Source organism: Alexandromys fortis, unplaced genomic scaffold (assembly GCF_014885135.2).
Source record: "Alexandromys fortis isolate MF-2015 unplaced genomic scaffold, M_Fortis_MF-2015_v1.1 scaffold_22, whole genome shotgun sequence".
NCBI classification, from domain to species: Eukaryota; Metazoa; Chordata; class Mammalia; order Rodentia; family Cricetidae; genus Alexandromys; species Alexandromys fortis.
The window spans coordinates 4,571,220-4,587,432 of NW_026067900.1; the positions used below are offsets into that span (position 1 = coordinate 4,571,220).

Below are 16,213 nucleotides of genomic sequence, written 5' to 3' on the forward strand. Positions count from 1 at the left end.
TGGAGGCAGACATGGTGCTGGAGGAGTAGCTGGGAGTCCTACATCTCGCAGACAACAGGAAGTCTATTGTGACACTGAGCAGAGCTTAAGCAGAAGACCTTAAAGATTGCCTCCATTTGTGACATACGTCCTCCAACAAGACCATATCTACTCCAGCAAAGCTATACTTCCCAATAGTGCCACTTCCCTTGGGGATCATTTTCTTACAAACTACCACAAGGGTACTAGCAAACTATTAAATCTTAGGATATTTGGGAAAACCCTCTAAACTTGCAATTGATGTGAAAGTGAGGGATTCTTCACTTAACTCTGCAGTTAGGGTCAGAAGTCTTGAGCAGGTTGGGGAGTCTGGATAACTATCTGTTCCCTCACAGTTTTGCTAATTCCAGGTCAAAGAGCAAGCATATTCATATTAAAAATATAGATTTAGATGAACTTTCTTGCATTTGTGTTTATGTGACTGCTATTTTTATGTGTATGAGTGTTTTGCCTGCATGTACGTCTATGTACCAGTGGCATGCCTGGCAGCTACATGTGTCAAAAAAAAAAGCATTAAATTCCCTGGAACTTAAATTACAATTGTGACCTGTCTGCAAGAGTAACAGTGCTCTTAACCACTGAGCCATCTCTCAAGACCCCTATATTTATATAACTGAAAATCTACTTACCTGAGGGTCCACTAACCACCCATGATACAAAGGAATATCTAGAAGATCGAAGACTATGCACTCTGGTGTGTACTCGAACACTCGTACACCAGTAAATCTGACATTCACATCCAGGCCTGTCTGCAGTTTGTGCAAGATTGCCATAGCATCACTCATATTCTGAAAATACAAAGGGGGAGAAGTAGAATTCAGAAGAATAAGAATTACAAAAAGATTGTATGTAATGACAGGTGATAGGAGCTTATAGTTGTCCCCGCAGGGTTCTCACTGAGATTTCCAGGCCAACCTAGGTATCACACCAAGATCTTGTTTCTTTTCTTATCTTTTTTCTTTTCTCCTCCCTCCTCCCTCCACCTCCTCCTCCTCTCTCTCTCCTTTTTTGAGTCAGAGTTTCTTTGTGTAGCCCTGGCTGTTCTAGAACTCACTTTGTAGACCATGCTGGCCTTGAACTCATAGAGATTCACCTGTCTCTGCTTCCTGTGTGCTGTAATTAAAAGTATATGTCACCACAGCCCAGCCTAAGACCCTCTTTCTATTTATTTATGTATTTTTTTCAGGTATGAGTGCTCTGTCTGTATGCATGCCAGAGAGAGCTTCAATCCTGTGTGGTTACTGGGAACTGAACTCAGGACCACTGGAAGAGCAGCCAGTGCTCTTAACCAGTGAGCCATCTCTCCAGCCCCAAGACCCTGTTTCTAAGAAAGAAAGAAAGAAAGAAAGAAAGAAAGAAAGAAAGAAAGAAAGAAAGAAAGAAAGAAAGAAAGAAAGAAAGGTAGGTTAAAATTTCCATTTTACCAAGTTATTCCCATCTTCAATACTTTCACTTTCATTTTCTGATTTTCTCTCTCTTTTTTTCTTATAGTTCTGCAGCACTAGGGATCAAACCCAGGGCTTTGTGCATGCTAGACAAGCCACATCTTCAACCCCTTAACAGACTTTTATTAAGTACATACTATGTACCAGGCACTAATCTGAGTTGCAGCATTATAATAGGGAATGTTTGGCAGACTTCTCTCTCTCTCTCTCTCTCTCTCTCTCTCTCTCTCTCTCTCTCTCTCTCTCTCTATCTCTCTCTCTCTCTCTTTCATCTTTCAAGACAAGATTTCTCTGTAGCTTTGGAGCCTGTCCTAGAACTACCTTGAACTCACAGAGATCTGGCTGTCTCTGCCTCCCAAGTGCTGGGATTAATGGTGTGTGCCACCATTGTGCAACTTTGACAAACTTTTTAATAAAGCAGAATTTCTGAAGGACTGTCCTGCTTTATCTGGACAAGGTTTGACAGTCAATCTCTGTTGTGACCTACTTGTCCAATTAGGATAACATACGGCCAGCAGTCAATGCAAGGGCACTTTCTTGCCCAGTGGCTTACTTTTACCACAAAGAAAGAAAACTCCATGGAGTTTCTTTGATGCCCATATATTCTTCAAATTAGATTGGTGCTGCCAGGACCAGACATGTCTCATTGTCATAAGAAAAAAAAATCCTATGTTGTTAAAACATCTTTTTTATTGATATTTATTGAGCTCTACATTTTTCTCTGTTCCCCTCCCTGCCTTTCTCCTCCCCCTTTCAATCCTCCCTCAAGGTCCCCATGCTCCCAATTTACTCAGGAGATCTTGTCTTTTTCTACTTTCTACTTCCCATGTAGATTATATCTATGTATATCTCTCTTAGTGTCCGCATTGTTGTCTAAGTTCTCTGGGACTGTGGTTTGTAGGCTGGCTTTCTTTGCTTTATGTTTAAAAAAACACCTATGCTTGACTATGACCTCCTGGCTTTCATTGTCTCCACTGAGAAGTCAGGTGTAATTCTGATAGGTCTGCCTTTATATGTTACTTGGCCTTTTCCTTTGCAGCTCTTAATATTCTTTCTTTACTCTGTATGTTTAGTGTTTTGATTATTTGTGGCGAGAGGACTTTTTTTTTTTGATCCAGTCTATTTGGTGTTCTATAAGTTTCTTGTATCTTCATAGGCATATCTTTCTCTAGGTAGGGAGTTTTCTTCTATGATTTTGTTAAATAAATTTTCTGTGCCTTTGAGTTGAACTTCTTCTCCTTCTTCTATACCTATTATTCTAAGATTTGGCCTTGTTATGGTATCCCATATTTCATAGATATTTTGGGTTAAGCTTTTGTTAGATTTAATGTTTTCTTTAACTATGAGTCTATTTCCTCTATTGTATCTTCAGCACTTGAGATTCTCTCTTCCATTTCTTGTATTCTGTTGTTCATGCTTAGATTTGTGTTTCCTGATCTTTTACTCATGATTTCTGTTTCTATTATTCCTTCGGCTTGTGTTTTATTTTTTCTATCTCAGTTTTCAAGTTCTGAATAGTTTCTTTTATATGTTTGAGTTCTTTTTCTTGGTTTTCTTTAAGTAATTTGCTGATATCTTCCAATTTTTTGTTTTTTCCTCCATTTCTTTAAGGTAATTCCTCATTTCATCTTTAAAAATTTCAAACATTCTCTTGAGGTTATTTTTTAGATCATTTTCTTCTGGTTCATCCATATTTGGTTGTTCAGGTCTTGCTTTTGTAGGGTCTTTAGGTTTTACTGGTATTGTGTTGCTCTTTATGGGGTAGCCTGTGATCTTACCTTTTCTGCTCATCTTTTCCTCTAATAGGTGTGGTTGGGGCTGTCTGAGATTCTGTTGAATAATCTTCTAGGTGCCAGTGAATCCAAAGCTCAGATGGTTGTTCCTCATAGTACAATCAGTGTCACAGTTCTATTTACCCTGTTGGTTATTCCTGTTCCTGGAGGAAGCTCAGTGCTCCTGTGCTTTGGTCTGCTCCCTTGGAGTTTGCTGTCTCAGGTCTACTTTGGCCTAGGCTGCTGGCTTTGATCTGTTTCTGTAAATCCTGGTCTGGATCTCCTCCTGTAGAAGTCCCTGGCTTGGAGTTGGACCTGTTGTGGTGAAGATTGCTGACTCTGGATGATCGTTGGCTCAGTCCTGATCTGCCCATGTCCCAGGACTGGGTTTGCTCCTGGCTTCTGGTGGAGCTTGTTCTCTCTGTGTGTCTTAGATAACTGGTTCAGTCCCACTCCGGTTCCAGTGGAGATTGCAGACTCTGAGTCAGATCCATTGACTCAATCCTGGTCTGCCAGTGTCCCAGGACTAGGTTGGCTCCCAGGGCTGGATTTGCTGCTGGCTTCTGCTCCCAGTGGAGCTTGTTTCCTCTGGCCCTCTCTATCCTAGGAGTCTCTATTAAAACATCTTAAGTAGCATGTTCAGTGGATCTCTGAAGTGTTTGAAGATGACCTGTATATCTAAAATATATGTTTGATCTTGAAAACATACCTAATATGACTACAAGTTCAATTGTAATAGGTGACTAATTGCTAACCTGCATTTCTTCATTATCCTAAATAGTTGGCAATAAAAACTTTCAAGGGCTAGCAATTTACATTACATTGTTAAATGACTTGCACAGGTATCATACCTTGAACAAGATTAGAAATGTATGTGCAGTACGTTTTATCAAAATTGATCTCAAATTTGTATTAATATACAAAATTATATACAATATACAAAAATATAATCCAATGTAAAATATTTAAAACTAATAGTTGCTTTTTAAAAAAGTAGATTCAGTAATCTACCTTTTTATCATATCTATTTCCTCCTTTTTTTTCTTTTCAGAGTAGATTCAATAATCTACCCTTTTATTCTGTCTTTATCCCACTTTTTCCTTTTGAAAACAAGAACTCTGAATCTATTCTCCTTTGTTCAACTTTCCTTCTGACCATAACCAGTAACAACTTGTAACCAACCCCATAAACAATGATAAATATCCATGACCCTACGGCATTAAAATTCCTGTAGGGGAGTGTTTAGGGGGTAATATGATCAGAATTCAGTTATATTTGGATCCACCCAATCCACATATAGTCATAATAATTAACAGACTCTCTTCTTTATATTTTTTAGGAGCAATCTGAAATCCCCAACAAAGCAAAATTTTCTTTACTTCTTCAAACATTCTTTCTAAAGGATCTATGTTTGAGTCAGTTAATAAGATATTGTTCATCTAATGGTAAACTATGAAATTTTTTTGAAATTTATACTGTGGTTGGGGGAGGAGTTTGTGGATGCCACGACATGCATGTGGAGGCCATAGGACAATCTGAGTGAATCTGTTGTTTCCTTTCCCAAGTGGGCTCCAGGAACTGAATTCCTTTGTGCATTGAATCATCTCAGTGGGATCAGGTATGTTTGCCTTAAGTCCTTATATAGCCTTTGTCTCAAAGTAAAACAGAGCTTTTTTTCCACTGTTGAGGAGTCTAAGCCACTGTAATGAAAATGCATTCAGACTGCATGGCAGTTTGAAAAAAACAAACACGCTGCTGACATTTGCAAACACTTGTCAGGTGGATCCTCAGGACTCGTCAACAGAAGTAAAATGACACTAGGATGACCAACACTATTCTGAATTTGAGTTTTGATGTTATCTAAAGATGCCTCATTGAGTTCAGTAAGAAATTATATAAACTTTATAAGATATATAGATATATATAGCAAACCTTACCATGTCATACTTATAAAATATTACTTACTGCTTTTTAAGAATATTTATTTATTTATTTATTATGCATACAATATTCTGTTTGTGTATTTGCCTGCAGGTCAGAAGAGGGCACTAGACCTCATTACAGATGGTTGTGAGCCACCATGTAGTTGCTGGGAATTGAACTCAGGACCTTTAGAAGAGCAGGCAATGCTCTTAACTGCTGAGCCATCTCTCCAGCCCTATTTACTGGTTTTATGTGGACTTATGAGACATGAAGTTAGAAAGGGGACTCTGAAGGGGAAAATGAAATCTAAAGGTGAGAGGAAAAGAAAGAAAAAACCTGGCAGTAATGAAATTCATGTTAAGTGAGAGTAGGAAAGGATATGGGGAGAAGGGAACCAGAAAACAGGAAGAGCAGGATAGGAGTAACCTAAGAACAAAGCATGCATGAAAATACTACACTAAAGCACACAATTTGTATGCTAGCTTAAAAACCAATAAAAATACCATTTATTAATTTTATATACTAGCAGCTGATGTTAAGATTTAATTGAGAAAGAGGTTTCTAATGCTAAAAACTATGAAAATCACTGCTGTAAACTGCAGGTCCTCCTAGCAATTTTTGGGAGAGTTACTGAGTAGTAAATCTAGGTCCTTCTGAGCTATGCTTCAGTCTTCTGTAATAAAAATGTAAATCAGCATACAAAATTGACTTCAGTTATAGATTGCCCATAATGCAAGATGCTGGTTTTTCAATTGTATTTAGGATATGATCATATGAACATTCAAATTCAAGAAACTTTGTAAATTAAATCCCAGCACTCGGAGGCAGAGGATGATAGATCTTTGTCAATTCAAGGCTAACCTGGTCTACATTGTGAGCTCCAGGCAAGCCAAGTCTACACAGTGAGACCCTATCTCAATCAATCAATCAATCAATCAATCAATCAATCAATGAAAGAGATAAACTCTGAAGAAACAGAAATGAATTTGCTCCTGACAGTTATTTTATTTTCTGAGTGAGGGGCTCACTGTGTAGCCCTGGTTGGCATGGAATATATGCAGATCAGGCTTCACCATGCCCAGCTGATCACGTATTTTAAAAGTTGCTTGGATAGTGAGAATGCATCCCCAGTGATTTTCATTTCCTCCCCAGGTGATCGCTCCTTTCACAAAAAGAAGCTAATTTCTTTTTCTTCCTTCTACTGACAAACACAAAGAACACTGAAGAAAATGAGGCTTGCTTGTTTACTCCCAGCTTTGGTAATTTTCAATCTACTGTGCCTTCATTACAGAACAGGATCTCTAAAGAACAAACCACAAAATGTGGACGTGTTGAAATTACACAATTGCAAACGGTGTCCGGACATCTCAGTCAGCATTTACTTAACTTTATCCTAAACATGACTTGAGGACTGGTTGAGTATTTACCTAGCATGTACAAGATAATGAATTTAATTCTCAGCACTAGAAAAAAATGATAATAACTTAAATGAAACAAAAGATAAATCAATAAAAAATTCACTTGAGAGTCAATTTTTTAAAGAAAAATGCCAACTTATCCTGTACAGATTTATAAGATGATATCAATACATCATTAGCACATACATAGAAAACAGGAATTCACAAATTACAACTGAACCAAATATGGTTCTGAGCTAGGATATACATTACATTTTTAAAAATATTAAAAATATACATTAAAAAAGAAGGAATAAACAATAGACTTGAACTTATGTGACTGAAAAGCCTAAAACATTTACTCTCCAGTCCTGTATAGAAAAAGTTTCAACTGGGCAGGCATGGTGGTGCACACCTTTTAATCCCAGCATTCAGGAGACAGAGGCAGGCAGATCTCTGAGAGTTTGAAGTCATCCTGGTCTACAAAGGGAGTTCCAGGACAGCCAGGGCTGTTATACAAAGAAACCCTGTCTCAGCCAGGCGATGGTGGTGCACGCCTTTAATCCCAGCACTCGGGAGGCAGAGGCAGGCGGCAGACCAGCCTGGTCTACAGAGCTAGTTCCAGGACAGGCTCCAAAGCCTCAGCGAAACCCTGTCTCGAAAAACCAATGTGGTTTTTTAAAAAAATTATATAAAATATGCTTCTATTTTATATATTATATTTTATAAATAATTTTGTGTTATAAATAACACAAAACTTAATATAAAATCATGTTTATTACCTGTTCATAATTTACACGTTGAATTTCTGAAATTTCTTTTGGCTTTGCCTCAAGCATGTAATCGCCTGTAAAAGAAATTATAAATTACCTTTTAAAAATATTTTTGCTGCTTATAAAATATTTTACCTATAAATTTTTAAACACTTAAATTAAAATATTTAAATTTTTAAACAGGTTGCTTATAAAGTCAACCCCTTAGTTCTAACCAAAGAAATTCAAAGTTAACTATTCATCTCACACAGTTTTTAATGTATACATATAAAGCTCATGAACTTTGCCTTTCCTTTCTACCTTTCTTCCTTTTTGTGGTACAATAAATTGAACCTAGGGCCCTATTCATGCCAAGCAAGCATTCAACCCATTGAACTTTAACTTTAGCCCTTTTTTCACTAAAAATACTATATAAACACATATATGTTTAATATATCATACATTATTTTATGCTATATTATATTAATTATATATGGGTGCTTTTCCTGCATGCATATCTGTGTATGACAAGTGTATGTGGAGCCAAGAAGGTATCGGCATCCCTGAACTGTGGTTACAGCGGGTTGTGAGCTGCTATGTGGGTGCTAGGAGTCAGAGCCAGGTACTCTGCAAGGGCAGAAAGTGCTCTTAATCACTGAGTCATCTCTCTCGTACCCCTTCTTTTAGTCTTTGAGACAAAGTCTCAATAAATTGCCCAGATTGGCTTGATATTGCTCTGTAGCCCAGGTTGGCCTTGATTCTCCTGCCTCAGCCTCTTGAATAACTAGATTTACAGGCCTATGCCATCAGGCCTAACTTGAATCTTCTTTCTTATTTTCCATTTTAACAGCATATTTGAGCATCTTTCTATGGCCTAAAGAGTGTACCTACTTCAACTGCTATAAATAATTTAAGTACTTCTCCAACGATATCACAAACGACAAATGCTACCAATCTGCCACTGAGGCACCCTAATCACTGCTATCATTTTTAATGCATGTCTCGCCTTTCAATATATGTGGCACCTTAAAAAACATGGAGCACAATTTTAGTATGTATTTGTCTCTTTCTCTCTGTACACACACACACACACACACACACACCGTTTTCTTACAATTTTATTTATGTGTATGGGTGTTTTGTCTGCCTGTATGTCTCTGTATCATGTGCGTACCTCAGAGACCAGAAGAGCGTTTCAAATGACCTGGGACTGGAACTACAGACAATTGTGAGCTGTCTCCAGGTGGGTACAATTGAATTGGGTCCACTGGAAAGACAGCTATTGCTCTCGGCTTTAGTTTTTTTTAGACAGGGTCTCATTATGTAACCTTGAGTGGCCAGGAACTTCAGAGATCCACCTGCTTCTACTTCCCAAGAGCTAGAAATAAAGACATGCATTTTTATACAAACATTGTGGAGTTCATGTGTATTAACCTAGGGCCTTGAACATGTGCTAAGCATGTGCTCTACCACTGAACTCCAGCCCCAGTCTATGCATTGAGTGTGAAATTATTAATTGAATATGCTTTCTTTAAATTATTAGTGTATTTATCATCATTATTGAGTTGTAAAAGCTCTTTTACATTTTTACCACATTTCTTATTATTGTGTATGTGTGTGTGCACGCATGCATGTGTGTGCGTGTATGTGTGTGTAAGTCAGACAACAAAGTGTGGGATTCAGATCTCTCCTCAAACCAAGAAGGTCTTGGGGACTGAACTTAGTTGTTCAGTCTTGATGGCAGGTGCTTCTAGCCATCTCACTGACCCTAAGAGCTCTTTCAGAATGAGAGGAATTAGCATAATCCCTGTGATATATTTAGTAAAGATTTTTTTCTTATAGGGTTTTTTTTACACTTTATGACAGTTTGTTATTGATTGTTCTATTTTTTTCTGAATGGAAATAGCTATGTAGATTCTGAATTGGATGCTATGTTCAGAAATATCTCCACCACCTTAGAGTTTATAGATATTCATATATCCTTTCTCTTTAACCTTTGTGTGCTCCTGTTTAAATGTTTAAATCTTTCATTTTAAATGGAATTTCTTTGGATAGAAACAGTAAGATATGGAATAGCTTCTTACACAAGCTAACAAGTTAACAAAACCACTTTACTATATAGCCTTTACTCTGAAATAAACCTATAAAGACTACACCAAATATTCTCTTAAGATTGGCAACTCTGAAAGTAAAAGAATTCCTGTAGACATCAATCTTTATTTTAAGACAGTTATACCTGCAATGACTTTATTTTACTTAGACAGAAAGACTTCAAAAGTACTAAAATAATTGCTTTATGGAATAGCATAAGCAATTTTAAAATTATATAAATTGTTTTGTTTGTTCTGGGGAATGAACTCTGGGTCTCATGTATTCAAAAGTTACATCTTTGAAATGCTTCTTTCTATTTAGTCCAGGGTGCCTCAAAATTATGATATTCTGAATTCTGGAATTACATGCAGGTACCATGAAACCTGGTTAGGTTGAGGTTTTGATGTAACATTTAACTGAAAACTAATTTGTGAGTAAATTATATATATTTATTTGGATAATGGATAATGTGAGTGGTCTGTTTGAATCCTGTATTTCATTTGTGTTCCATGCTTATTTTGATGAAAGACTATGTGTGCTTTCCTAGCTACCATGTTACATGTTAGTTGGACTGGTATGTGGAACATTATATGAGACAGTTTTACATGATGTGCTTACAGAGACAAAAGCTTGGGGACTAATGACAAGACTGTCGTAATTTTTATACCTTTTAATATATCCTCCCATATATAATGTATTTACTGACTCATCTTATTTGGCTTTTCTGTGTTCTTGAGACAGGGTCATATTTGTAGCCCAGGCTAACTCTGAAATCATGATTCTCCTGCCTCAGCCTCTCCAGTGCTGGGATTATAGGTAGGTTCCACCATACCTGGCTGATTTACCTCAATGAATAAAATATGACAGTAATGAGATGTCACTTCTGTAATGAGAATACAAAATACTGTAGCTTTTAGTGTTGTGCTCTTTACTGCTCACTCTAAAGACAGCCAGCTTCCACGTTGTGAAGTTCCTTATGGAGAGGTTCCTATGTCAGGAGGCTTCTGGCCAACAGTCATCAGGTAACTAAGGGCTTTAGTACCACAACTCAAGAGAAACTGAGTCCTACCATCAACTGAATGTGTCAATAACCACCAATTCCCCATAGCTGTATATTCTCCTGAAGCGGCAGTGCTGGTGGCCACCAGGTCTTCAGCCTCCTAAGACTTTGAGTAAGGCTGTCACCTAGATTCCTGACCCAAAGATACTGTGAAATAACAAATGATTATTGTTTGGAATGACTTGTTATATAGTACAAGACAACTAATGTACTAGGCACACAATGCTGGAACCATATATTTTAGGAAGAATTTATAGTATAAGAATTTGATTGATCTTGTGTGTGTATACACTGGAGATCAAACCTAGATCTTTGTTGAGTGCTAAGGTATGCTCTACCACTGAACTAAACCTACAAGCCTTATAATCAAATCTTTTTTAAAAGAAGAAATTAAGAATTGGAGAAATGAAAAAAAAAAAGAATTGGAGAAATGGCTCAGAGGTTAAGAGCACTGGCTGCTCTTCCAGAAGTCCTGAGTTCAATTTCCAGCAACTACATGGTGGCTCACAACCATCTGTAATGAGATCTGGTGCCCTATTCTAGTATGCAGATATACAGGCAGACAGAACACCACTGTATACATAATTAAAAAAATTTAAAACGGAAAATGTGGTACATTTACACAATGGAGTACTACACAGCAAAAAAAAATGACATCTTGAAATTTGCAGGCAAATGGATGGATCAAGAAAACATCATATTAGTGAGGTAACCCAGGCTCAGAAAGACAAATATCATATGTACTCACTCATAAATGGCTTTTAGACATAAAGCAAAGAAAAACCAGCCTACAATTCATGATCCCAGAGAACCTAGACAACAATGAGGACACTAAAAGAGGCATACATGGATCTAATTTTCATGGGAGTAGTAAAAGACAAGGTATCCTGAGTAAATTGGGAGCATGGTGACCATGGGAGAGGGTAGAAGGGGGGAGAAGAGGAGAGGGAGGGGAGCAGAGAAAAATGTATAGCTCAATAAAATCAATAAAATATTAAAACATGAAGAAATTGAGCTTCTAAGAAAGCACCTTTCCGTTTTAGATATGGAAATAAATTATCTCTTTGAGTACAATTTTATCTAGATTATTATATTATAGTGTCTGTCTTACTTTAAAAACATCATTTATATAAAAAAAAAAAAGGTGCTTCTTTTCCACACCTCTGGAGCCTAGAAGAGATAACTGCCAGCTCCAGAACAGCCTGGACATAGCAAGACCTTGTTTCACAAAACAGAGGTATCAGAAACATTTTTCTTTTTTCTTTTCTCTTTTTTCTTTTCTTCTCTTTTCTTCTCCTTCCTTCCTTTCTTCCTTCCTTCCTTCCTTCCTTCCCTCCCTCCCTCCTTCCTTCCTTCATTCTTTCTATTTTCGTTTGCCCCCCCCTTTTGCTTTTTAAAAAGATTTATTTTATTTTTAAAATTAGGTGTGAGACGGCTAGAAAGATAGTTCAGCAGTTAAGAGCATATACTACTCTTGCAGAGGACCTGAGTTTGGTTCCCAGCACTCATGTCAGGCAGCTCACAACTGTCTGTCACTTCAGTCACAGGAAATCCAATGCCATTTACTGGCCTCCATAGGCACTGTACTCATGAGCATGCGCGCGTGCTCGTGTGTGTGTGTACTTGTGCACACACACACTTAAAACTTAAAAATGTTATATGTGGATACGTGCACGTGAGCATGGGAGCCTGCAGAGACCAGAAGAGGGTGTCAGGTCTGGAGTTACAGGCAGCTGTAAGCCACCTGACATGGATGCTGGGCTCTGAACTGATAGGTGAGCAAGTGCTCTAAAGGGAAAGAGGGTTGGCATTGCAGCTGGGCAACAAAATCTTTTCAAGCATCTGCAAGGCTCCTGTGAAACAGCTGAGTCAAATGAGTGTTTTTTAAAATGGGTTATTTTAAAAGATGAATATGTCAGATTTGTTTTAGAAGGAAATATGGCTGGTAACTAACAAGATTATAAAAAAAAATCCAAATCCAAAGTTATCTAAAGTGTGGTTGAATATAAAAGACTGTAGGGATGTATATATGCATACATATCTCTGTGTATGTTTATTTGCTTTTTCTAGTGTGGAGGGTAAGATCTAGTACCTCACACCTGCTAGATAATGGCTGACCACTGAGTTATATTCCAGCCCCTGGAGATTTAAGTTGGATGGAGGATGAAATTGATGTTTTTGGGAGAGTATACTGGTATAGGCTAACCTGGAAGGTAGTAGAATAATAAGAATTCACAGCCTCGGAAATATTAGTGCACAGAGAAAGAATTTCATAGAAAGTCCCCAATCAGAATTCGCTACTAAGAAGCTGATTCACAAACTAAAAATCAAGAAACAAACACCAATCTTTACATTAAGTCGAGGATCGAATCTGGCAAGTAGTTAGTCTATCCTAGACGATCTTGGAAAAGAAGACATAGTTAAATGTAGCCAAAATTAAAATGTTTTAATACTGGTCTACTTTTATAGTTTATTTGTATTCAAGGGGTAATTTTTTAAAAGCCCAACAATGGCACCATCTCATCCCAACTATTTTTCTTTACTATACTATACTTGTCTCAGCATCTTACTACTGGAGACGGTTGTAGTCACAACATACATTGTAGCTTGCATAAGATCTTAAAAACAGTATTTATTTATCTGGGAGGTGATATATGGAGGTTAGAGGACAATTTTCAGGAATCATTTCTTTCTTCCACCATGTGGGGTCCAAGACTAAAATTCAGATCACCAGGCTTAGCAGCAAGTATCTTAATTTGCTGAATCTGTATTTTCTACCTCATCTTTTTGTTTTTTTTTTTTTTTTTTTTTTTGGAGACCAGGTCTCTCCACACAGCCTCATTCGGCTAGTTCTCATTCTATTTTATTAGACTGCTTAACACTGCCTAGGCATCTGCATCCTCTGTTCCTTTCTCTGTGTCAAATACTAGAACAAGCTACAGCTGCCTTTGGCCCCTCTTTTACCTAGGAGCAGAGATTTCCAAAATGAAACTCATTTGCTTTTCCTCTATCCTTCACTAAGCAAAATTCTCATTTTTGTTGGGTATGAATGTGCACACCTGTCAGACCAGCATTTGCAGGCTGAGTCAGGGGGACTTTGAATTAGAAGGCAGCTTGGTTTACGTAAGATCTTATCTCAAGAGCTGGAGAGATGGCTCAGTGATTAAGAGCACTGGCTGTTCTTCCAGAGAAGCTGGGTTCAATTCCCAACACCCACATGAGAGCACACAAATGCATGTAATTCTATTTCCAGGGGATCTGACACCTTCACACAAACATACATGTAGGCAAAACACCAATGCACATAATAAAAATAAATAACTAAAAATAAAATAAAGATCTTATTTCAAAATTGATTAAGTGAGTAAGTAAGTAAATAAATAAATAAAAATTCTGAAATCTGAGTGTGCATGCTTGTTATTCAAGCACTGGGGAGGCAGAGGTGGGGATTCTTGGGGCTTACTGACCAGCCTAGCCTACTTGGCAAGCTTCAGACCAGTGAAAGATTCAGTCTCAAAAACAGACAAAAAAGACAGTGTCTGAAAAATAACATCTGAGTTTGTCCTCTGGCATATACTTATGTGTACCTTCACATGCATACATGTACACATAGATGAATACACATGAAACCCAACTTTTGGACTACCTCACCTAGATGTTAGGAAAACAACTAATGGTTTGTCTTATAATCCTTCTAATATTGTTTGCACATTAACTCAAGTGTTATAACATCCCATGGGGGTAAGATGGATCAAGAGGTAAAAGGATTTTGCCTAACAAGCCTGATGACTTAAGTTTGATTCATGGAACCCATCCCTGACCTCCACATTGGCATTGAAGCTTGCATACACACACACACACACACACACACACACACACACACACACACACACACACACACGGACTCTGTTCACTTCACTCCCATTTCTTCTTCCTCTGGATTACATTTTATACCTTTCTTAGTAGCTAAATCCTTTTATCCTTTGACCCCAAACCTCTGGCTACCCTGGATGTAGATTTTTCCTTTCTCTTATCTCATAATATTGTGTGTGTGTATGTGTGTGTGTGTGTATGTGTGTGTGTGTACACATGCATGGGACACATGTGGAGCCAGAGGACAACTTTCAGAAATAGATCTCTTTTTCCACTGTGGGTTCTAGGGGATTGAATTCAGGTCATCAGGCTTATACAGCAAGAGCATATTACCTGCTGAGCAATCTTGCCAGCTCTAGCTACTTCTTCATGTTTTTTTCTTTCTCCCTATTAAAATTCTCTGTAATATGTCCTACTTTTTGTGAGCTTTACTAGCTAAAGAGATATGTTAACATACCCAAGTATGCTAATTATTTACTTTTTCTAAGTGAAATACTCTTCTGATATGTATGCAGCGGGAGTCACTTGTACAGCCACATTGATGATCACTGATGATACATACTCCCAAACACCTCCATGGGGTATCTGCTCAGTAAATACATTTGTTGATAAAAGAGAAAGGCAAGCGAAAGTAATCTGAAACACCGTCATGCTGGCACTGTGCTGATGTCTCTCTTACAAGGATATGGATGGCCAAGGCAAGAGGATCACTGAGTCCAGGAGTTCAGGAGCATGGCCAAAGCACCTGAGACCTTTGAGACATGATGGAGAAAACAAACCTAAGAACCCATGAGGTAGAAGAAAGAGCTGGAGAGAGCCAGTGGAAGGCCGGTTCCAGCCCTCACTGGGTTTAACAGAGTTAAAATTGTTGTGGGTTGTTTAGATAGAAAAGATTTTCATCTTTATCTTGGAATAACTAGTGGTAAAACAGCCAACCGCACTGTGTTTACAACAGCATTGGTGAGGTTGGATAGATCCCCAAACCCTGTCCAACTTCCTGTGATAAAATGTTACATTTTGTAACCTGTTGTACTCTGGATGTGAAGCATTTTTGCACAGCATTGTGATACTGTATGTTTTGTCCAGGTTTTACTGTAATGCTTCCTCCCATCATCCAGAGTTGACTGCAGAAGCCATAATAGACTTGCCTTTCTCTGGTAGACTGCTTTTCAGTTTTGTATGAGCTTCTCAAGATGTGACTTCTTTCTTTAAGATTTGTTTGTTTATTTATTGTGTATTTGTTTATTATTTATTTATAAACAAGACAGGGTTTCTCTGTGTAGCCCCAGGCTGTCCTGAAACTCACTCTGTAGACCAGGCTGGCCTCAAACTCAGATATTTGCCTGTCTTTGCTGGGATTAAAGGCGTGCCCCACCACATGCTAAGATTTATTTTTAATTACTTGTATGTGTGTGTGTGTGTGTGTGTGTGTGTGTGTGTGTGTGTGTGTGTGTATGTGGGGGTTGTGCATGTGAGTATAGGTGTCTTCAGAGGCCAGAGGTATTGGATCCCCGGAGCTGGAGTTACAGACACTTGTGAGGCACTTGCTATAGGTGTTGGAACTGAACTCTAGGTCCTTTGCAACTGCAACAACGTGTCATTAACCACTATGCCATCTCCCCAGTCCTTCACCTTATTTTTTGATCTTTTATATTAAGATCTCTTATATTAAGATCTATCACTGAATCTAGAGCTCACCAATTAGCTAAACTGGTTGACCAAGAAGCATCAAGACTTTTCTTGTTTCCACCTTCCATGTGGTATAGGCACATGCTGCTGTACTCAGCTTTTACGGGAGTACTGGTAATTCAAAGTCAGTCCTCATGCATGTGCAGTAAGCATTTTACCAACTAAGCCATCT

General features: G+C 38.0%; 1 protein-coding gene across 1 annotated transcript in view; it reads right to left on the minus strand.

The window, feature by feature from the left end:
- Positions 1 to 16,213, minus strand: part of Mindy2 (MINDY lysine 48 deubiquitinase 2) — a 62,366-nt gene that overhangs the window by 33,702 nt on the left and 12,451 nt on the right. Inside the window, exons 3-4 of the mRNA XM_050127265.1 lie at positions 7,359 to 7,423; positions 669 to 827 (exon numbers count right to left, since the gene is read on the minus strand). Coding sequence (XP_049983222.1) covers positions 669 to 827; positions 7,359 to 7,423 — 224 coding nt within the window. The remainder of the gene's footprint in view (positions 1 to 668; positions 828 to 7,358; positions 7,424 to 16,213) is intronic.